General features: G+C 38.7%; 3 protein-coding genes across 4 annotated transcripts; 1 reads left to right on the forward strand and 2 right to left on the reverse strand.

The window, feature by feature from the left end:
- Positions 1–623: 623 nt before the first annotated feature.
- Positions 624–9,294, reverse strand: hsd11b1la (hydroxysteroid (11-beta) dehydrogenase 1-like a). The gene is made up of 6 exons (XM_078259257.1): positions 9,079–9,294; positions 6,603–6,733; positions 2,714–2,917; positions 2,548–2,641; positions 1,538–1,703; positions 624–1,448 (listed from the first exon to the last, which is right to left on the reverse strand). Exons 1-6 carry the CDS (start codon positions 9,161–9,163, stop codon positions 1,265–1,267), a joined length of 864 nt encoding a protein of 287 aa, XP_078115383.1. The 5' UTR covers positions 9,164–9,294; the 3' UTR covers positions 624–1,264.
- Positions 9,295–12,238: 2,944 nt separating this feature from the next.
- On the forward strand, positions 12,239–14,713 carry micos13 (mitochondrial contact site and cristae organizing system subunit 13). The gene is made up of 4 exons (XM_078259261.1): positions 12,239–12,373; positions 12,777–12,933; positions 13,855–13,912; positions 14,191–14,713. Exons 1-4 carry the CDS (start codon positions 12,345–12,347, stop codon positions 14,286–14,288), a joined length of 342 nt encoding a protein of 113 aa, XP_078115387.1. The 5' UTR covers positions 12,239–12,344; the 3' UTR covers positions 14,289–14,713.
- Positions 14,714–16,627: 1,914 nt separating this feature from the next.
- Positions 16,628–20,559, reverse strand: LOC144523593 (spindlin-1-like). Of its 2 annotated transcripts, none has more exons than XM_078259259.1 (5): positions 20,406–20,559; positions 19,619–19,657; positions 19,078–19,325; positions 18,635–18,868; positions 16,628–17,202 (listed from the first exon to the last, which is right to left on the reverse strand). In XM_078259259.1, the coding sequence occupies exons 2-5, from the start codon at positions 19,636–19,638 to the stop codon at positions 16,997–16,999; spliced, it is 708 nt and encodes a 235-aa protein (XP_078115385.1). In that variant the 5' UTR covers positions 19,639–19,657; positions 20,406–20,559; the 3' UTR covers positions 16,628–16,996. The 2 variants fall into 2 exon arrangements, with proteins under 2 accessions (XP_078115385.1, XP_078115384.1); XM_078259258.1 differs by having other exon boundaries at positions 19,619–19,660.
- Positions 20,560–21,501: the final 942 nt, after the last annotated feature.

Consider the following 21,501-nt stretch of genomic DNA (forward strand, 5'->3'; position numbering starts at 1 on the left):
GTGGCTGAATGTTTAAGTGTTTAAGACTCTGATCACAGCATCTCTGATCACAGCATCTCAGGTTCAATTTCTAGCCAGGAAACCTTTTGTTGCAAATCATCCCCCCCCCACCCCAACTATCTTCTTTCAAATAAGGGCAAAAATATTCCAAAAATACTTTGAAAGGAAACATTTCACAAGCAAGAGAAATACAGTGTGACTCAGGAAAAATGTATTTATTTGTTTTCCTGCTTTTACCAGGCCTCTCACCTTTACCGCAGAACTGCAGAAAAGTGAAAAGTTTGATGTTCCAAATTACCACTGAATCTAAAATGAAGAAGAAGACTGGTCCTCTGCTCTTCTCTATCTTTTCCTGACTCATCTCTCAATATCTCATCTCTATAATGTGTACTGCCCCCCTGTGGTGTGTCTTCTGAGTAGTAAACCAAGTGGATGTGTTTTTGGCACCTTATGACTATTGGTGCCTTGGCTGGTGGCTGTGCTGTGTAGATAAAAACTAACCCTTTTTAAATGTCTTTAAGGTAGGCCAACATGAAACCAACCCAATCTATAAGCTTTTTTCACTTGTACACTTTTTTATAACTGGACCTCACCCAAAAGCAAAACAAAGAAAAGAAGACAACTTTGTATTAATTCGTTTTTTATTGTAACATATTGTAACCTGAACCATTTGGCTGTTTGGAACATTATTTTCTACCTGGAAAGATTGGGGCAGAACGTCTGGTTGTATTAATAATAATATTAAAGGTGCTCTATGCGACATTCAGAGTCTGGGCCGGGATTGATTGCCTGCAAACGGCTCTCACCTTTGACGTCACAAGCAAACATGGAGGCGTGTGCAGCCAATGTGGGTCCGGATCGCGTTATCAGTGGTTACCGCTGTATGATCACCGCTGTATAAGCACTGCTCTCCTGTGCATGCCTGGCTAGTGCACAGTGCAGCGCAGAGCAGCAGCGAGCCAGTGGGACGTGAAAACGAATAGAGGGAGGACGGAGAGAGCCAACAGTTTCAAAGAGAAGGACTCACATGCACTCCCATGGACCCTGCGCCAGCCCGGCTACCAAACATTCACAGACGGAGTATGCCCTCATTCTCTGCTCAGGATGCCATTACTCCACTATATCTTTTACATAGCAAATAGTTGTTGGCTGCTATATTAATGTTCTGAATGTCGTATAATGCACCTTTACATCTAAATTTGTGTAGTGGAATATATCAATTACAGAATTAATCTTCATCTTCTATCATCTCTATCATCATCTTTCATGGGCTGTAATTGTAGGAGTTCTGGATGACATAGTTTGTGACGGAAGGGAACCAGTCTTTGCTCACAGTCAAAATGTGGGTGAACCAAGGGTAGAAGAGCTCCAGCTGTCTCGTAGCTCCTGTTATGATGATGTTCAAGGCTGCATCTGTGGCAGGGTAGGCTGGTACACTTATGACTCCCCTAGGAGACAGAAAAATAAGCTCTTAAGAGAACACAATGCCAAAAAATGACAGCCTATTATAAAAGTATAAGTGATCACTTTGACTAACCTGACTTTCTCCATAGCTGATTCAGTATCAATGAGCCCCAGTGTACATATAGAGATGGACACATTGCTCTTCTTCATCGCCAGCTCATGCTGAAGGGCCCCGAAAAAACCATTCAAGGCAAATTTTGTTGAGGTATACGGTGCCACGAAGGGACTGGGCATTTTACCTGTGAAGCATCAATAACTATGAGTCAGGCTTTCCAATATACGTTTGTCAGATGTAAAACATAAGAAGGTACTCACAGATTGGATCTTAACTAGTGCATATGTACAAATTTGGATGTGGGATTCATCAGCATTTCAAAATTCCCTAAATGTTTATAAGTTAGGACAAAATTTCCTTGTGGCTGGGTTTACTTACAAACTCATCTAAGGAGCACAAATCCTGACTATTGTTTTTGACGTTTCCTAGATGATGAAACAGCAAATAAAACACACTAATGCATCAGAGAAAAAACTGAATGTAAAACATTTCCAAGAAATTTAGTATTTCAACATTTCTAATCATTTTTCAAAACAATCTCACTATAATGTGCATTAAGTAGCTGTTGTTGGAGATTTTGATCATATCATGACATCATAATAAAAAGTGTTCAGTTGACTTTTTTCGGAGCAATTTGTGAATCATAAAAAACTCCGCCCCTAAAAGAAGAGGGGTTGTGAACATCTACAATCTCATGACTGCTGAAGAAGATCATGTGATGAGATCAAACGCGCCACAACAGCTGAATGGATGTTGAGGTGTAAAATGCTGGTCAAGAATGAACTTTGAAAGTCAACATGTTTTCAAAATGGTGCGGTCTAACCAAGTATGTTTTTTGTTTTCTTTGGCAACGGAAGTTTATAATATATTACTATTAATCTAATAAAAACAATAATGTTAAAATGAATTGAAAAACTATACATTATTTGGAATTAATGGGTGACAAAAAATTGCAAGTAATAATGTATCTAAAGGTTGATGTTTCATATAGTTTGCTTTCATCAACATGTATAAAAATGTAAAATTACCTAAAAGCGATGAAACAACCACCAGTGATCCTTTACTTTGTTCAAGGGAGGCCAAAGCTTTCCAAGCCATCTGAATGTAGCTGAAGAAATTGACCTTTGGAAAACACAGAGATCAGTGCATTCCCCTCATTTTATGTGCTGATTGACCATCAAAATGCTGCACTACCTTCATTAGCCACTTGGTGTGCTCTACATCTCCCTCCCACATGCTGAAGGGGCTCGGTCCAATGTGATTCAGAACCAGGTAATCCAACCCTCTGAGTTTTTCCAGAGCAAAATCTACGACTTTGTCGGGATCTAACTCACTCGCCATGTCTGCTGCTATGTAGAGAGCTTTCTGGGCTCCCAAACTCAGGCACTTTTCTGCCACCTAAAAGCAAAGATGGGAAAGAATAGATCAAATGCAGTTGCAGAAATGAGTATAGAAAACACTGCAGGCACTTCAACTAACTGAAGAATGTGTGTTATTAAAGCTATAGTGCACAGTTATTTTATATAAATGAATGTCCGGTACATTCAAGCCATTGCCAAATGAGTTGATACAAAGCTATATAAGCCTATCAGCTCCACAAAACTCTCTCTGTATTTCTCAGCATAGCTATGTTTACAAAAGGGTGTAGTCCAGCGACATTCAAGCGCAGAAGCTCGAGTGTTTTACGTTACCGCTGGGAAAGGACAACAGCAGTGTTCAGCTTTGGAGACATAAACATTACAAGACATTAACCTCTTCTGAAGTCCATCATGGTTTTTTAATCCTCAGTGTCCTCCTTGATGTGACTGGGTAAGCGTTACTAGCAGCTGCAGGGGTGCAATCACCAACGGCTGTTATCATGTGGATGCGCCGACAGTGTTGTTGTCATTACTTAGAATTCCTCATGGGGGCGACAGACACTATACACACTATAGCTTTAACCCAGGGGTCTTCAATGTTTTTTAAGCCAAGGACCCATAGGCGGCGCTAGGTTATTTTTAGGGGTGCTGAAGCCCCTAAAAACCATCTCAGCACCACTGAAAAATACAGTCCTTATCATTGTGATTTTGTGAAATCGTTTAGTGCTCAAACCTTATTACTTTTGCAAACCTCATTTTAGCGATGGAATAGGATAAATGACGACAGGCTCAGCTCAGTTGTAGCCTAAAGTCAACAGCCTATCTGCGATTCCCTGAACGAGGGTGCCTCAGATAACTTTGGGGAATTCGGTCGTCAGAGTATGGCTACTTTCAACCACTGAAAAGGTATGGCTAATGGAGTGAAAATCTTAATCTAAATCTAATCGAATGAACACGTTAAGTAGGTTACAGGTGTAGTATTTGTGGAACCAATCTGTGATTCCCTGATCACAATGATGGCAATCATATCTGAATTAGCCTAGCTTATTCACCACGGAGTCCAATTTTGTTGTGCAACGTTAGACAAAATTGCTAACTGTAGGCAAATGTAGTTTAGGAGTAGCCTACAACGAGTTTTTAAAGGGTGCTATTAATAGCCTGCTGTAACGGCTTGAGCACCGCTAAAATAGCCTAGCGCCGCCGCTGCAGTTACCTCCCTACCAGACACTTTCTTATTTTTAACTGTCAATGCCAATGAAAAATAAATAATTCGACCTGACGGATCATCAGACTCATTCATATCAGAACTGAAACACTGGAACAACAAACACTCACTCATAGTCTGTTTCCCCATAGATGGATACACGTTTCTTTTTTTTAAAGAAAACAGCCAGGTTCAGGTGATAAAGTATAAGATAAGCCTTTAACATTATCCCACTACACTGAACAGCAACCCCATATTCACATATGTTATAAATAGGTGAATGTATAATCTTTGGTAGCCACACGATACATTCTCTGTTGATTAGTTGATTACATTTGCCTTCTGGCAGCACAAAGGAGTGAGGAGAATAGAGAGGGAGAAGGGCAGAGAGCAATGAGAAAACGGCTAGGTAGCCTATAAGACACATAGTAAGACTACTGTGTTTTGTTTTCTCTTTTATTTGAAGATTATTTTCTAGTTGATTACAAAATGTTTTGTATGTGATTGTCAGTGAACGGAGGGAGTGGGATAGAGGGAGAGAGGAGGATGGAGAGAGAGAGCAGGATGGAGAGAGAGTGGACAAAGAGAGGCACCTGGAAAAACCAGGTGAGAAAGTGGACATATATTGTATGGGCAAAAACACTTAAAACACTTAAAATATTCCATTCACATTATAATTACATATGCATTTCTTGGAGGACTAGTTTTCTAAGTGTTCCTATTCCTGTCCATCATTAAAGTTGGTCTTCTCAGATGTATTGATGTCTTACTTATCATATAATGTAGTTGTTGGATTAGAGTAAATGCTTTTATCATCAGGCCCAGGCTCTTAAGAAAAAGAGATGTTCGATTTTCCCCATCTGGTTCAGAGGCATTATTAGATTAGATTATTCATCATTTAGCTGTTTAACCATATCAGTTTCTATCAATGATGTAAATGAAAAGGTTGAAAATTAACAGCAGAAAAAACATGAATAATCCTGTCTAAAAATATGTTAAGGCTTATTTTACCAGTTCAAGGTATGTGCAGGGGCGTAGCTCAAAATTCTGGGCCCTGTAGAAAGGCATTTTCTATGGGCCCCTCCCTGCATCCACAGCTATTCATTCTAGCATCTTTTTGGGCCCTCCTCACATGAGGGCCCTGGGTACTCAGTCCCCTTTTTCCCCCCAGTCCGACGTCCCTGGGTATGTGCTGCAATAATCATGCTTTGTAGTTGCCACCTTTTTTCACAGCAGATGCGTTGTATCTGTTGATAGTTTGTCAGAATTGTATGTCTCAATCTGTCTATTTCTTTCCACAAAACTCACCAGAAGTCATGATTTAAGCGGTTAAAAAAAAAAAATCGTACGGGGGCATGCCCCCGGACCCCCCTAGCTTAACTGCTATGAACTGCTCATTAGGGGCTGAGCCCCCCCAAAGGTCAGATCCTAGAATCACCCCTGCAAGGACCCCTTAACACAGAGAGACGATGGATCAGTGACCCCCTTCTACATATATTGTATAAATTAAAGATGCATATTAAACTGTGTCTACAATAATGTGTCGGCGGCCTAAAGCCTTTATACATACCTTTTGAGTGGATACAATACTAAGCTATTAAAATAAAAAAATGTTGGCATGATTTTATAAATCATGTTTTAATGTTAAACAAACATGTTTAACAATACCTTGGGTTTAACTGTATCTGTGGGTGGCTAGCTTACCTTACCTATAGGCCAGTAAGCCTATCATTAATGAGGTTTTCCCCAAATAGGCTGATTTATATTTGCCATTAATATGTTGGATCCATGTTAAAATCATTTCTGAAAAAACTTAAAATTAACAATACTTTTGGTGACCCGGCTGCAGTAATTCTGAGGACTAGGTGTACTGGACCCCCTGTTGAAGATCTCTGCTTTAACCTATAGCCAGACGCAATGGTTTATGTCTTAGCCTACTTCATTTCAACCAATATACTGTACATGATATGATAGACACGGAACAGAATTATAAGTAGGCCTGCACGATTCGGGGAAAAATATGAATCACGATTCTCTGTCACAATTGTTTATGTGGAATGTTTATTGCACACATGAACCATGACAATACAAAACACATTGGCAGTACCAAACAGAGATTTTTTTTGGCACCTATAGCACATTGTGCATCACCACAAGCCTGTAAACATAGAGGTTTCAATGAATAAAGAAAATAAAGTAAATACTGGCCATTTAAGTACAGTAGGCTACAAATAGTGACATAACACATTGAACTAAATATGGCCCTGATACTGGCTCTATCTGAACTCCTTGAACATATCTTTACATAATTAAAACATGTCAATGTCAATGTCATTAATTGATTGAATAAATTAATTGAAGGAGAAAAAAAGTAATTTAAAGATTAAATCGCGAACAGGGGTGAATCGAGATCGCGATTTTATAACGATTTATCGTGCAGGCCTAATTATAAGCATTTATTGGTTTGTACATTTACTGTTTTGAACTTCAAGTTAATTTTTATGTTGTAAAGTTCACTGACCTGCTGTAACACTTTCTCCCTCCTTGCTGTAATTACTATCTGGGCACCAAAGCGGGCGTAGTGATATGCCATTTGTTCACCAATACCCGTACTGGCCCCAGTCACCAACACCCTGGCACCTCTGAGAGATTCTGAAGGACACATGAAACACACAAAAACAAAGACAATCTCATATGTACTGTGAACACAGTTGTGTTGATGGAAAATAAGAAACATTTAAATTTGAGTGTACACTTTGGACATTTCGATAACAATACTGGTATTTTGCCTCAACAGGTATTTGTGCCAACTGGTATTTGATATAAACTTAAAGTGCTCATATAATGCTAATTTTCAGGTTCATAATTGTATTTAGAGGTTGTACCAGAATATGTTTATGTGGATTAATTAAAGAAAAACACTATATTTTGTTGTACTGCACATTGCTGCAGCTCCTCTTTTCACCCTGTTTGTTGAGCTCTCTGTTTTAGCTACAGAGTGAGACATCACACTTCTGTACCATCTTTGTTGGGAGTCGCACATGCGCAGTAGCTAGGTAAGGACTGCTAGCTAGACAATTGCAGAGTATGAGGGCGTGCCACTCTAGCAGCTAGGCGAGCATTATCACATGTGTTACAAAGTGACGAGCGTTCATCACGGAAGTAAAGGCTGGACTACAATAGAGCTGTTTGGAGCAGTTTGTGAACAGTGTTTTCTGTTGGAGATGGTAAGTCCCTTTTGGGGTGGACTTTTTCACTTTGTAAACCATTAACATGCACAAAAAGATATATAACACAATAAAGGAAAGGGAAAAAGCCAAAAAGCATAATATGAGCACTTTAATAGATATCAATGTGTTTGTAGTTTCTAAAAAGTGATTTGATGACATTAAACTGTTGTCTCAGAGCAGATCTAGAACACAATGATCCTCATTTTATTAAGAATCATTCAACACGAGTGTTTTTATCATAAAAATAATCTAGAACCTTAACAACCTTGACTCATTGGACTCTGACACGGAGGTGGAACATATAGCCACAATCATACGTCTGCTCTTTACAGTATATGAGGTAATAAAGTAGTCAGATGTCATGTTTATTTATTAACCTAATACTGTGCTTTTTATGTCCAGGAGGTAACTGCTACTTTTTGATTTGTTTTCCTCAACCTCAACACTCAATATCAGCACCTTTTTTTTTTACCCTCAAATGTGCAAACAACCACACTTTCTCCTGTTATTTCCACATGTAAAAAAAATAAGAAAGGAAGAGTGTGCACCTTTGCATGTCTATAGATGCAGAGCGCATCTTAAAAAAAACATTAGGTTTCATTCAGCATTTGTAAGATGCAGTCTTGTTAAATGTTAAAATGTTAAAATATCTTCATTAGGGCTGTAGTTGTAGCTTATCACAAGGTGACATTTGATGTTGGAATTGTTGAAAATTGTACACATTACCCCACTTTACTCAAACCATATAATTTCATTACTTGCGAAACCTCAACTTATACACTGCTTCCTCACAGCATGGATAAATTCTGCGTTCTCTTTCTGTTAAGGCCTCAGTCACAAGCGGAAAGCATGTCAGATTATCACCAATTACTCACTCAGTTTGTGCTTCCTTTCCTAAATTTCCCCAGGGGAGCTTTACACTTTCATCCTTATTATACATAGATATTTTGAGCAATGCATTGCAGTAAGCATGCACAGCATCCCATCACTACACCAGTTACATGATAGGTTTACATGGTCCATATTAAAGTGTATGGACCATGTAGCTAAGGCTGCGCGGTACTGCAATGTGGGGCCTGTAGACCATGATGTGATGGGGCAGTACATAGAGATTGCTTACTGAAGCAATGGCATTTGAATATTTTGAATAATTTTGTCAACGTAAAATGAAAATCTTGAAATAAGAATATCACAAACACACTTGCATGCTGCAGTATATTGCCTGGATCTAGGCTACTTGTTGTATACAACCAGGCAATCTGATTGGTCGACTAGACATTTAAAATAATGCTCAAATAAGCGCACCATGCATGCTTGTTGAATCAAAAACTTTTTGAAACAAACCACACACAAACCACAGTGGAACACACAGAAGCTCTTATTATACAACACCCTTATTGAGTTATTGGAAATGTTTGGATCACATTAGCTGTGACTTGCTGACAACAATAGCAACATGTTAAGTTTGTGGACATAGTAGCTATACGACCTATCCATGGAAAAAGCACTACATATCTCCACTGTCAATACTACATCATTCATTCATATTACTCAAAAAAATACTGTCTGTAAGAGGTTTGCTAAAAATTAACCATTTCTAAAAATCTATTGATTGATTGATTAACTTTTTCAAAACTCTTCAGTAGATTGAATTCAAATTGTATATGGTAACAGCAAAACCTGTGTTCAGCTGAACAAAAATCCAAATGATTTTTCAACAAACCTCAAAAGTTTTCATAAAAAACTTGGATCTTGTATCTCTCTTACCTGGATCAAAACTGGTTACAGTCCACTTGACAGCTAAGAAAGCAACACATATACTAGCTAATAGGATTTTTGTGAAAGTTCCCATTTTGTGAACTTGTTGGTAGTTAATTGTTAGCACTACGTGTTTAGGAGTGAGCCCAGACTTCCACAATTCCAGTTCCAACAACTGCCTTGCACGGAGAATATGAGGACACTAAGTAGGTCTACCATTTATGTAATCCCTAATCCCTCCTCCGTTTCTCTTGACGTGTAAATGGGGTGTGTTGTTCAGATAAGAAGAGCTTCATGGAATTTGAATCAGGCCTAACAGGCTAGGCCAGCTTTCTGATGTGTGGGTGTGGAATGGGCCCATAGACTGTTAATATTTACAGTCCATGGTTGGGCCCTTGTTCTTCTTCTTTAGTTTTATTGGGGGGCTACAAACCAACCTTTAAGGTGCATGCCTCTACCTACTGTACCGGGTTATGTAACAACACACATTAAAAACAACAAACATTGAGCAAAGTGCTTTACAAAGAGGTAAAATAAAACAAAGGAATGCTCAAATAAAAACACAGGCATAAATAGTAGAATATGAGTACATTTGTAAAAGCAAACAATATATTGATACAATCGTAACACAAACAGCATTGCACAGACAAATAAAAACCAGAGTGCGGTCAGGCATATCCTCAAGATGATAATAACAAGAAGAGGCTTAGGAAAAGAGATGATTCTTTAGACAGGTTTTAAAGGGTATGAATGAAGGCCGGATGTCTAATTGTTAGTGGCAAACTATTCCACAATTTAGGGCCAACAACTGAAAATGCTCAATCACCTTTGGTTTTTAACTGGGTGAAATAAAAATTGTGCAGAAACCCTGCTTTACTCCAAACTACTCCCTTGACCTCTGATTTTCTTAATGGGACTTGTAAATCCATAGTGTCTCTCTGTAGAGCTTGTTTTGCTAACCTGTCCCCCTCCTCATTTCCTTTGAGACCTACATGTGCCAGAACCCACATAAGCAGAATTGAGTTACCTTGTTGAATAAGTCTGTTACATTGTGAGCGGTTAGTTACCAATTACAGACAGAATTATTGCTACATAAATAGTTTTTAATGAAGATAAGTTTGCCCCCTATTCCAACCCACTGAGGCACCTCATGATATCTATAACTTTATGACACTTTCCCACTATTTAATTAACATGATCAGACCATGATCTGACATGCATGTTAACTTAGATTCAAAAAATAATTCATAAGAAACTACAAACATTCACCCTCTTCAATGCTCCTCCATACATCTGCAGATGTCAGGGAGAACTCGTTTTCTAATGAGAACTACTGTATAGGTTTTCTCAGCAGAGAATTGAAATCCCAATTGTATGCCAACTGTTTAACCTAATGCTTCCGGAATCCTTCCTTTAATGTGCAAGATATTTGTCTTTCCCATAGCGGCCCGTCATCTGCAAAAAGAGATCTGCCAATATCTGGTTGTAAAAAAGTCACTGATCAATTCAATTCAATTCAATTTTATTTATAGTATCAAATCATAACAAGAGTTATCTAAAGACACTTTACAGATAGAGTAGGTCTAGACCACACTCTATAATTTACAAAGACCCAACAATTCCAGTAATTGTAATTGATCATTAGGCTACTGAAAATATGAATGGACCTGGGGTCCCATTTTCCACTACAAATCATTTCCAATCCTTGCTTATTTGTTTTTTCTAAGTTGATTCATTTTATCTAAGTCCTTTATTCAGTTGAATACACTCCCTCACACCCATTCACTTTAACAGAAGAACCCTCCTTCCTCAACATATAGAGGGTTTTCACCGACGTCACGTTCTGGGCGGTAACCTGGATGCGCGGCCATATTGGAGGCACTCGGTGTAAACAACTGAATGGAGTAATGGAGTATTGTGCACTTTGGATACTTTAATACTTTATGTCTAAACAACAGAAAAGCTCATCAAAACGCATCCAAGATGCAAAGGCATGGAAAGACTTGGACCACAAAAAAGGCGCGATATTTTGAGAAATTACAGTTTACTGGCGGTGCAGATCCCTACAAGTTGGCTCCCCCTTCTAGGATCCATGGCGACCCGGTGATTCTTCCTTCAGTTGCATATCCCGATATAAACTACCTGGTTTTCTCGCCGAGCCCATACACAGCAGAAGACCTTAAATCCTACAAAGGTTTGGAGGCTTATAACCAGATGGTGTGTGGATGGGTGAGGGAGACGCAGTACCAAGTCATTAACGACCGTTGTGTTGTGAAGGCCAAAGTAAGTAATGCAATAACGTCTTTAATCAACCTAACCTTAACTGTATGATATAATTGTGATACTCAAGGTGTAGCCAAGTGACTCTCAATATTTTGTTTTTCATTTCAAAGACCGAACAAGACAGAGTTCTCCCTCGTAGATCCTGGTTGAGCTTTGCCAACCACAAGCGCCTCCTTTCCTCTGATAACTTCTGGCATTCCTCTCCCTGGTTTTTAATAACTTTTTGAAGTCGATAATATTCCAAATGTTTTTCTCGGTCTGACCTATTGGTACAACCTAAAACACGGCAATAATTAACCATTTTCCTTAACGCCGTTCGGGATCTACTTCAGTGCCTGTGCTTTGTTGTGATGCGGAGTACCTCCAACATGGCGACTTCGGGTCTGATGACGCGTCTCATGACGCGTCGTGAAAACCCTCTATATCATAAGCTTAAGGAAATAATACTATCAATGTGTCTTAATTAATTTGCTGTGATCTAAATTTCTAAACAAATCAAAGGATCCAGAATTCACCTTCTTTTCTTAAACCCACTTTAATAATTTGCTATTAGTCCTTTATCCTTCATTAACCAAGAACCAAAAGTTTCCTTAAATAGCCATTTTTAAGATGTCTCAAACATATCTATGGTCTCCACATTATGTAACATATTTGATCTTACCCTGGAGACCTGGCCTGATCTCAGACAGAAGTAACTAATTATATTTGTTTGATCATCAAAAACACCTCCTTATTTTTTTTAAATTTGTTTTGTTTCACTCGAGGCGTTGAAATTGTGATAAAAGTCGCTATAAATTCAAAAAAGAAGAAAAACGAATCTGCGGCTCTTAACGCTTTCCTTTTGAAAGGGCAACTTTATTGACACAGCCCGTGTGCTCAGGGATCAAACAGGGTTGTCCTTCAGTAGAGCTATCCAGATAGCCTTCACTCAAGCTTATTCTTGGCGTACTTGGAATAACAGTACGTTAAAGGAAACTACACTGCAGTGGACCATGGCGGCAAGGATTTTGCCCGTAGTGAAGTTAGTATTTTTTTTTTTTATTTCACCCGTAATTTGCCTGACGTTATTGCTGCCGTAGGTGCTAATGTTAGCTGCTCTATTAGCCAGTTAGCTAACTGATGCTAAGTTAACTGTCAGTTGCCCGAGAGCTTTCCAGCTGTCATCTTCAACCACTGTGCACTGGTTAGATAGCAAGTTGACTCAATAACTCACTCGTAAAAATAGTTTTATACATTGGATTTGGACGTTGGCTTAATTTACACCAAGTTTCTTTATTCGCTAACGCTAGCTAAAAGGTTAACTAAATGATCATTTTCTTTGCATCAAAGGACAGTAAGTGTTGCACTGTAGTAATAGTAACATCCGACAAGCGAGGTGGGTAATCTTGGTTATTGCCTGACTGTCTCTGTTCTTTCATTCTCAGACTGGCCACCAAGCTGACCATTGCAGGAGGAGCTCTCTACGTCGCCTATGACTCTGGTCTGTTGGGAAGCAGTGAGCAAGGCTCTGAGGCCCTGGAGAAGGCCAAGGCTGCAATACCCCCCGCCATAGACGAATGGATGAAGTACTTTGGCCTGGAGGTACAGATAAGATGCATAGCTTATGCATAGTTCAGATCCAGGACGGCCTGGATACTGGCTAGTAGGCATGATAATGCAACACAAGGAAGGAAAATATGACAGGCAAACACATTTGTATCAAACTTTGTTTTAGAAATTGGCCTGCAGTAGACTCCTGACAAAGCTTGTGATGATTAATTCAGTAGATGAAAGAATGACATATATGTGGTGTGATATTTGTTATTTCAGTGTCCTGCCATCTCATGGCCCATCCCTCATGGAATTGTAGGATACCTTCATAAGACAGAAATAATGTATTTACAGTACAACAGTGAACAGCTTCCAGCTCTGCTGGCCATCTGCTGGACAGATTCCACTTTCTTCTTCTATAACAACTCACCTGCCTATTTCAGGCATGACGATGCAGTATAGCAGCTCTAATCTGAACACAGAGACCCTTTTTATTTGGTCAATTATAAAGAACACAATTTTCAGTCAAATACAATTTTACATTGAACAATAAGTACGGAGCTTTGGTTAGCTCCAGATCTCATCTGCCCAGTTGTGTCTTTTTAGAAATGCCAGTAAACAGTAGACATCTTAGTGTAACCTAAGTAGCCAGTAGCAGAATGTCAGTATATTCTTTCTACAAAATACCCCACTGAAATTGCATTATGTGTTTCATATTCCTAGTCCGTGTGTAATTCTGGAGTAATATGCCGACTTTTTAGCGAAGCACCCCTCCATCATTATTGCCACTGGTAGGCACTATTTAACCGCAGTATGTTTTAATACTGCGAATGAAGAGTGATCAGCCAAAATTATATCTTTTCACATTTCACTCATTATCTCTACTGGTTTTGAAGTGTTGAACATGCAATATAATGTGCATAACTACAAATTATTTTGCTGCTTCAAACTAACGCCCCCTCCCCTCGTCAGGCTCAGCTTCCAACCATGCCTAAGGTTGAATTCTCCCCTGTTCAGGCGTGGAACTCTGGTAAGAACTGAATGAAAAGCTTGTTTCTTATTTTTAATTTTTTTAAAGAGAGGGCACAACTTTGCTAATGTCATGAGTTTGTGTTTTGTGCCCAAATTTTAAATTATGGTTGTGCACTTGTTAGATGACAAATGTTGGTTTCATTGGGGCAATAATCAATGTCAGTGTCACTAGTATGACTCTGAGATGATTATCTTACCAGTGGTTAACACCTTAAATGCTTTGTATACATTGTGGTGCCTAAAACCAAACCATTGATTTTTTTTATTTCATTGCAGGGGTGCGGCGGACAATTTCAACTCTTTCAGAGGCTCCAACAAAAGCAACTGGATACACAAATCAGGGTTTGCAGTACCTGAAAGACCTCACCAAGTGAACAGGGACTCTCTGGACAACCTGACATTTAGCAATCTTTTTGAGTTTTGCACTTGAGAAATGACATTACTTCTATAAAAAGTTGTAGCCCCTCCCAAGAAAGACGAAACATCCAATATTAAAGAAAACAGCTAGACAAAAATTCAGCTGCAAGGAGTGCAGTCTCCTGAATGGGTAATGCGGTTCTCAAAATAATAGTGGCATTGGTTGGAAGTTGTACATAATGCTAGGAAGCAAAATGTCTTTTTAAAAAAGTTGTTCTTTCATTTTGTGTATGCCACCTAATTTAATTTAGCTCAGTGCTGTCTAATACAATATTTCACTGTCCTTTGTTCTCAAACCCAAACAATGTTATGAAGAGAGTGTCTGTTGTATATATGCAGTTTCACCATTTGTGACTAAATAATACATCAATCTTAAAACACATCCAGTCTTTAGTTTTGATTTATTGAGGCAGAGTACATACTACATTGTTGATCCTGGCAGTGTGTTCAAAGAACAAGACCAAACAAATGTGCAAAAATCTTTATTACTCATGACAGAATAATAATGACACAAATTGCCTGTTGATGCCGCTACAACTTCAGAACAGGAGGTTATTTAAAGCATGAAGAAGAGCACGCACAGTCATCTGTAACTCCACTCTACACAACACAAACACCACACAGCACCACTAGCGGTGATGTACAGTTTTTTTGTTTTTTTGTTTTAACAGTTTCCGTGGGTTAAAGAAACGGTACAAATTCTGACACACATCACTTCTCTACTGTCGAAATAAGGTTTCAATACCTCCAGACACACTGTTCAGATAATGCATGCAGAGTTTTGACAACTAAAAATAACGGTATACCTACCAATTTGACTAGTTTACTGAGGGATACACGGAGTGACTTGAAGACTGAGAGGGCCAAGACCAATTCGGCAACTAGTGACAAAGTTGGGATGAAACCAATACTGCAAGCATACATGTCATGTTTGCAAGACAAAGAGACAGTTCTAAAGAATAGAACCAGAGTTGGTTACTTTAAACAAACTGGTTTATCAGTTGATTACACCTTATGTTAAATATTCAGTTTATAATTAATGTAAATAAACGACCCTTTCACTAAAAGCTGGTGGTGTTTTGATGAGCTATTTGTATAAATGAGGAACCACTACAGGCAACATTACAAGGCATTTTACACAAGTTGTACATATTAAATACTGTCATCTGAGAATGTATTGCAACATGTTTTTCTTCTTTTTTCTTTTTTTCTTCATGCGTATGATATAAAGCATGTATTCTGCCACATTTGCTCTTCAGGAAAAAGCATTTTGGGGGAAACTATATAGCGTACCATAAACATGTAAACTTTATACATTAAAGTGCTCCCCACAAGATCAACAGTAAGCTTATACAACCAATGATGATGTGTGTAATGTTTAAAGAACATTTCTATACTGCATTAAGAGCAAAACCCAGCACTAATATTTAAACTAATTGTTGCAAAACTTTCCTCAAGCTGTCAGTGTCACCACTTCTGAATGAAAACCAAAAAAAGCAGCCTTTATACGCAAGGATTCAGTGAGAGCGTAGACAGTCGGAGAAACGGTATGTACAATATTGCAAAAGTGACAAGCCGGAAGGCACTTTATGATTTGTGTGGGATCAGATTTAAATAAGAATTTAGCAAACTGCATCTTCATCACCACTGCAAAGGATCTTATACAATGCTAAATATGGTGCAAAGGTGCAGGACTATATTTCCACATGAGCAGTATTCATTTAAGGCTTTTGTAAATATAAGGGCCCCCATTCAGGTGATTTTGCAATTCTGCTTTCATTCCTTCCTTCCTTCCAGTACTAACACTGCATCTGATAAAATATGGTTAGATAAATACAATACACAGATTTATCTGCCCATGTAATGCAATAAATGCATATCATGTTTCCTAGTAGGCTGCACAAAATTAATAAACAATCAAAAATGTTATGAAAATCGCAATATTGATTTGTGCAACATCCAAATCGCAGGGGGGGTGTAATATTTGTTAACGGCAAAAAATTAATTCAAAATACCATTCTGCCATTCTGAATTAAGTATTGTGGTGCTGCAGGGATGTCGTGTTCTAAATCTTTGTTTGGTACAGATCCTTGCATAAATCATACAATTTTTTATGTTTAAGAATAATGATGCAAAAATGATCATTCCCTCATTCCCTCCATTACTCCATTGTGAGTTGCAATATCATTTAAAATAATCACAATTAGATATTTTCCCCATATCGTGCAGCTCTACTTACTAGCTGTTTAGATGATCCAAAGAAAAGTGTCTTTAAAAGAACATTTTGAACAGCTGTTTTAGTCATACTGGGATTTAATTAAGATAATAACTTTAAGGACTGATCAACAAGTATATCAAGGACAACAATACAAATGCAGTAACAACTGCCCTTTGTCATTGTTGGGCAGTGCAATCTTGGACTGTCCAAACTTAAAGTATAAAGTAAAGCAGCAACTCCCATCTGCTCGAAATAGCCAAGTATAACGGTGCTACAGTTCTGCTGTGCATATGAAAAACAGATTGCACTTTCTTCTGAACAATAAAGCATATAACTATTCAACCCTGCATGGCTTTGGATAACAGATTATAACAATGAGTGGAACAGAAGCAGATGGAGGTGGGGGGGGGCTGGAGAGAGCGAGATAAAGTGTCCACTACGGTATCTCTAGGTGGTTTTCACCAGGTCATAGACATGGATATGAAAGTCATCATCATATTTGATATAGTAGACAGAGGGCTTGGCTGGGACCTGGTAGATGACCAGGCCTGTTCTCTTCACACCCTTGTCAGTAACATACTCCACCTGTTTCCCCACCAGACTCTCTGTCTCTTCTCCGGGCTTCCTGTCTGCAGGCAACAGGTGTTTGTTTTCTGAGGAGTGAAACGTTATAACATTACATTTCAGTTAAGACTGAGTTAGTTTGAAATGTGCTTGTGTGTAACTCACCAAACAAAGTGGGTGTAACAAAACATAATGTCTGGTTTGGTTTCTGAGCAAGAAATGCATAAAAAAGGTATAAACCCTCCTGTTGTCCTTCGGGTCAAATTTGACCCATTTTCAAAAGGTTTCTATATCAGAAAATTTGGGTTTCTTTCAACCACATTGTCAAAAAAAATGTAAAATAAATGATCAGTTCACTACTTTCATTTAATTTGGGTGTTTTATTCAATTTTATAGCATTTTGAAGAAAAAAAAACTGATACAAGAACATTGAAAAAATGGACAACATGTCTAAAAAAAAAAAGATTTTAAAAAGAAGTGGGGAAAAAGAACAAAGACGTCAAAAAAGCGCAAAATAAACAGACAAAATCATCGGAAAAAGTGACAAAAACGTCGGGAAAAGTGGCGACCAATTTTAGTTTTAAATGTTGAAAGTTGCAGGTCGACGGGAGGGTTAAAACTAGAGGTTCTGTTATTCTTTAAAAAGGTCCATCTCATCATTATCACAAAAATAAAGAAAGTGTGCATCCTCTCTCTCTCATTAGAAGTATACAGACAATCTTTTGCTCCAGTCCCATTTTCGCAATTTCACTATTACTTCAATATATTACAAAGCCAGGAATTAAATAAAATATCCAAACTTGTCAAGACTTTCCAGACAAGTGTAAGAAACCTGTATATCTTTTGTTTTTATCATGACAGACTCAAATAAACTATATGAGTTATTACTGGCCTTAGTATCTTGCATAATGCATCAGTATTCTGATATTTCACTATCTGAATTACACTTGACTAGGTGTTACTGTGAATGTATATGTGTGTCAGGCAGCATCATTTGAATATTCTCAAATTAGATGCAGTAATTTGTGTTTTATGTTTATATATTTTATAAATAATTTTATACATTTTATGTTTAAACCAAGCCACTGGAACAGCTCCAGAAACAGTTGTTTGGTGAAACCAGTGATTAGAGTCTTGGCTCTAATTATTGAACATCGTGACCATAAATACCTAATGTCCCCAAGGAAACATCACCTGATTTAACTCTGAGCTCTTACTTCACTGTCAGGAGGGTCTGTGTGTCCACGGCTGCAAGAAGTGCTCACTTTTAAAATATGTCATCTTGCCGGTTTGCTACTTGGAGTCAACACCCCTGATTGTGATGACTACAGACTTCAACGGCTGCTGGTGAACTCAAATGGTATCCGTTTCAAAACAGATTTAACAGTCCTCCAGAGTGGAAATCTAATTTACGTCACATAGCAGATCTTGATCTATAAAGCCTAAGGACACAATTATTAAAGACTTAATATAGCTTTGTGAAGTATCAATCTGTCTTTGTCATACACAAATCACCAGTACCTGCTTCAGGCAGAATCCTGAGGTCTCCGTCAGCATAGTCGTCCCACAGCTGGTACATATAAAGTACGGGGTCCTTTTCATAAGTGATATAATACCAGTTGGTCATGATTGGAGCTCTAGAGAGGACCATGCCTCTCCACTCGTTCTTCTCTCCATCCTCCTTTTCAAACAGATGCTCCACAGCTTTGCCCACCAGCTCCTCCGCCCCTGGAGGCATCTTGATCTTGTTGTTTACTGTGGAGACACAGCCGCAACGGAAATACAATATCAAACTAAGAAAGGTGACAATCTGTAACCCAACTGCTGCAAAAAGTGCATTTCACCTTCATTTATTTATAACATTTATTATATGAAAAATGGCTGTCTTGGTTCACAACAGATTCTGAAACGTGAATGAATCAAACCTAGCTAGCACAGATTAAACGAGAGGCTTTCTAACTCACCAACTTTTTCCGACAGGACCTGCAGGTTCGACACTCTGTCGTCCTTAAACAGCTCGATGCCGTAGACGCAGTCAAAGCCGTCATACTTCACCATGAAGAGAGAAGGGTTCACACTAAGCCTGTCGAGTACTGTTCCCTTCCATTTGCTCTGGTTCCCCTTCTCGCGCCAGTTATGCTGAATGCGGACTCCCAGAATGCTGTTGGGATCTGGGGTCAATGTGTCACTCAGCTCCCCGCTACTCCGCTTTCTGGTAAAACAGGATGAATTAGAAGATGTCTGCTGTTACCACCCTCAAAACGTATTTCACTATTTTATATGCATCTGATTATTTCAATCAGAATGCAATATTTCTTTTCTTTTTTTACATTCATTCCAGGTGTAAATCTGATTTAAGATAGTTATTTCCAGATTTGTATACCTGGATTAATCACTTTGTTATACAGCTGTTTGTGACATTGTAGTTTTACTGTTACATTATATTCTAAAACCACCATAATGGCATAATGTGATGGTATGAACGGTAGCTTTGTTTCTACATACCTGCCCCTTTTCTTGGACATGCCTCCAGAAAGTCAAAGGCTACTGATTAAGAGAAAGACAGGTCAAAGTTCAGTTATTATGTGAGTGAGTTCTGAGCTGCCAAACTTTACATGTACTGTACTAACTACAGCATAAGGAAGGCCTCTGCTTCAGCTGAAAGGCTGGCCTGTCTGAAGAGACCTGTGACAGGCTGCTCCGCACAGACTGACAACTCCAACAGCCAATAGATTAGCATGATGGAATAACTTCCTGGGTATTTGCTTTAACGTTAACTACACAGCCATGGAGGTCACTGTTTGTAATGCACAGTCTACGGAGACGAGACTGTGTAGTTTGTCATATTTATTGCACAAGTCTCGCCTCAGTTAGGGATTAAAAAGCTAATAAAAAAACCTGGCGGTCACAACTTCAAGAGAATAGGTCAGCCATTTCACTATATCTGAAAAAATACAGTATGTAACGTTAGCCGGTTACATTTTAGTGCAAATAACTTTGACATTAGCAACATACATATGTACAATTTGATGAGGCGAGCTCGATTCACCACGCTATAGGTCATGCCGTATACCACCTGTCCTGGACTAAATCCAACACACCTACACCTCACACTGTAGGTTATCAATAACGCTCGTCTGTCCTAGCTCTACCTCAATGCAGATGTTACTGTAGGATAAGTGGAGGCGGCTAGCTACATCCGCTCTTTGGTGTCCCTGACGGCAGGTAACGAACACCAGCAATAACTGGGTGTTAACAGCCTTATTCTACCCGCGAAACATGTCTTCATTACCTTTACGCAGATTTCATATCAGTAATGTTCAGTTCGTCTGGCAGAGAAATGCTGCCACACACCAACCCGCCTATGTAAATCTCGCGATTCGCGAAACCTGTGGAAAATGGGAGATGCAGTGACGAGACTCTACTTCCCAGCGAGCCTTCGGTTATCAGACCACATATAAGGACATGAACACGCGCGCAATGAACACTGGGAATTTGTGTTTTAATGACAATGACATGAACTTTTAACGACCGGAGTTAACCTACACACACAGGTGTTCTAGAGACAGTGGTGCATGCTGCGTTCGGGTGTTTTAGGAAATAGTGTAATTACGGTATAAGTGCGCAGTATTGATGTGAAAAAGTCATAGAAAAAGTACACAACACAACCGACAACAGCAGGCAAAGAGCTCGGGATTTTCTGTGACGCGAGAGTAGCCTACAATTTGACTTAAAGGGGCAGACAGCGTATAAAATATGTTATAGTTATAAAGCAACATCAACATCAAATGTTATTATTATTAAAGTTATTATGTTTCCAAGTCACTCTTTCCCTAATATTTAAATGTCACTGTTAGGCCTATGGCGACATTTTGCATCTTAAGTTTCATAAACTCAGCTAACACAACACTAAAGCGATAGATGGACATTTTACCTCTTACTGCAGCATAGGAAATTACATGTGATCTCTAAAAGAAAATGAAACGCACGCCTTTCCATCTTTGTGAAATATTTCGGTCAAATTCCAAACTAAAACATTAGGATACACTAACTATTCACATTTTTCCAATCTGCAAGTACAGTTGCAGGTAGATTTTGAAATATTAACTGAATGCAAATCAGTACCAGGTTCATCATGAATCTAAAGGACCATTGGACAGCTCGACTAGCATTCAGGGTTAGTGAATATGGGCAAATAATTGGGAATATCAGATGGGCACGTGCCATCTGCCTTTACAGCAAGGTATTCATACTTTGTCCCAACTGACACCTTACAGAAAACAGCGTATTTCAATGCACCACTATCACCTGAACCTATATTATCATTATGTTAAGTTACTAATTACATTATAAAGTTGCATATTCCGGTTGCAGTTTACAAGTTGCGC

Source organism: Sander vitreus, chromosome 9, assembly GCF_031162955.1.
Source record: "Sander vitreus isolate 19-12246 chromosome 9, sanVit1, whole genome shotgun sequence".
Lineage (NCBI taxonomy): Eukaryota > Metazoa > Chordata > Actinopteri > Perciformes > Percidae > Sander > Sander vitreus.

Coding starts and splice junctions, on each gene's coding strand:
- micos13 (XM_078259261.1), top strand. CDS start 12,345: ATGGCGGCAAGGATTTTGCCCGTAGTGAA. Junction 12,374..12,776: donor AGGATTTTGCCCGTAGTGAA/GTTAGTATTTTT, acceptor TTTCATTCTCAG/ACTGGCCACCAAGCTGACCA. Junction 12,934..13,854: donor TGAAGTACTTTGGCCTGGAG/GTACAGATAAGA, acceptor TCCCCTCGTCAG/GCTCAGCTTCCAACCATGCC.
- hsd11b1la (XM_078259257.1), bottom strand. CDS start 9,163: ATGGGAACTTTCACAAAAATCCTATTAGCTAGTATATGTGTTGCTTTC. Junction 6,734..9,078: donor TGTAACCAGTTTTGATCCAG/GTAAGAGAGATA, acceptor TGTGTCCTTCAG/AATCTCTCAGAGGTGCCAGG. Junction 1,704..2,547: donor GGTTGTTTCATCGCTTTTAG/GTAATTTTACAT, acceptor GATGCTTCACAG/GTAAAATGCCCAGTCCCTTC.
- LOC144523593 (XM_078259259.1), bottom strand. CDS start 19,638: ATGTCCAAGAAAAGGGGCAG. Junction 19,326..19,618: donor ATGTCCAAGAAAAGGGGCAG/GTATGTAGAAAC, acceptor CTGTTTTACCAG/AAAGCGGAGTAGCGGGGAGC. Junction 18,869..19,077: donor GGTCCTGTCGGAAAAAGTTG/GTGAGTTAGAAA, acceptor GTGTCTCCACAG/TAAACAACAAGATCAAGATG.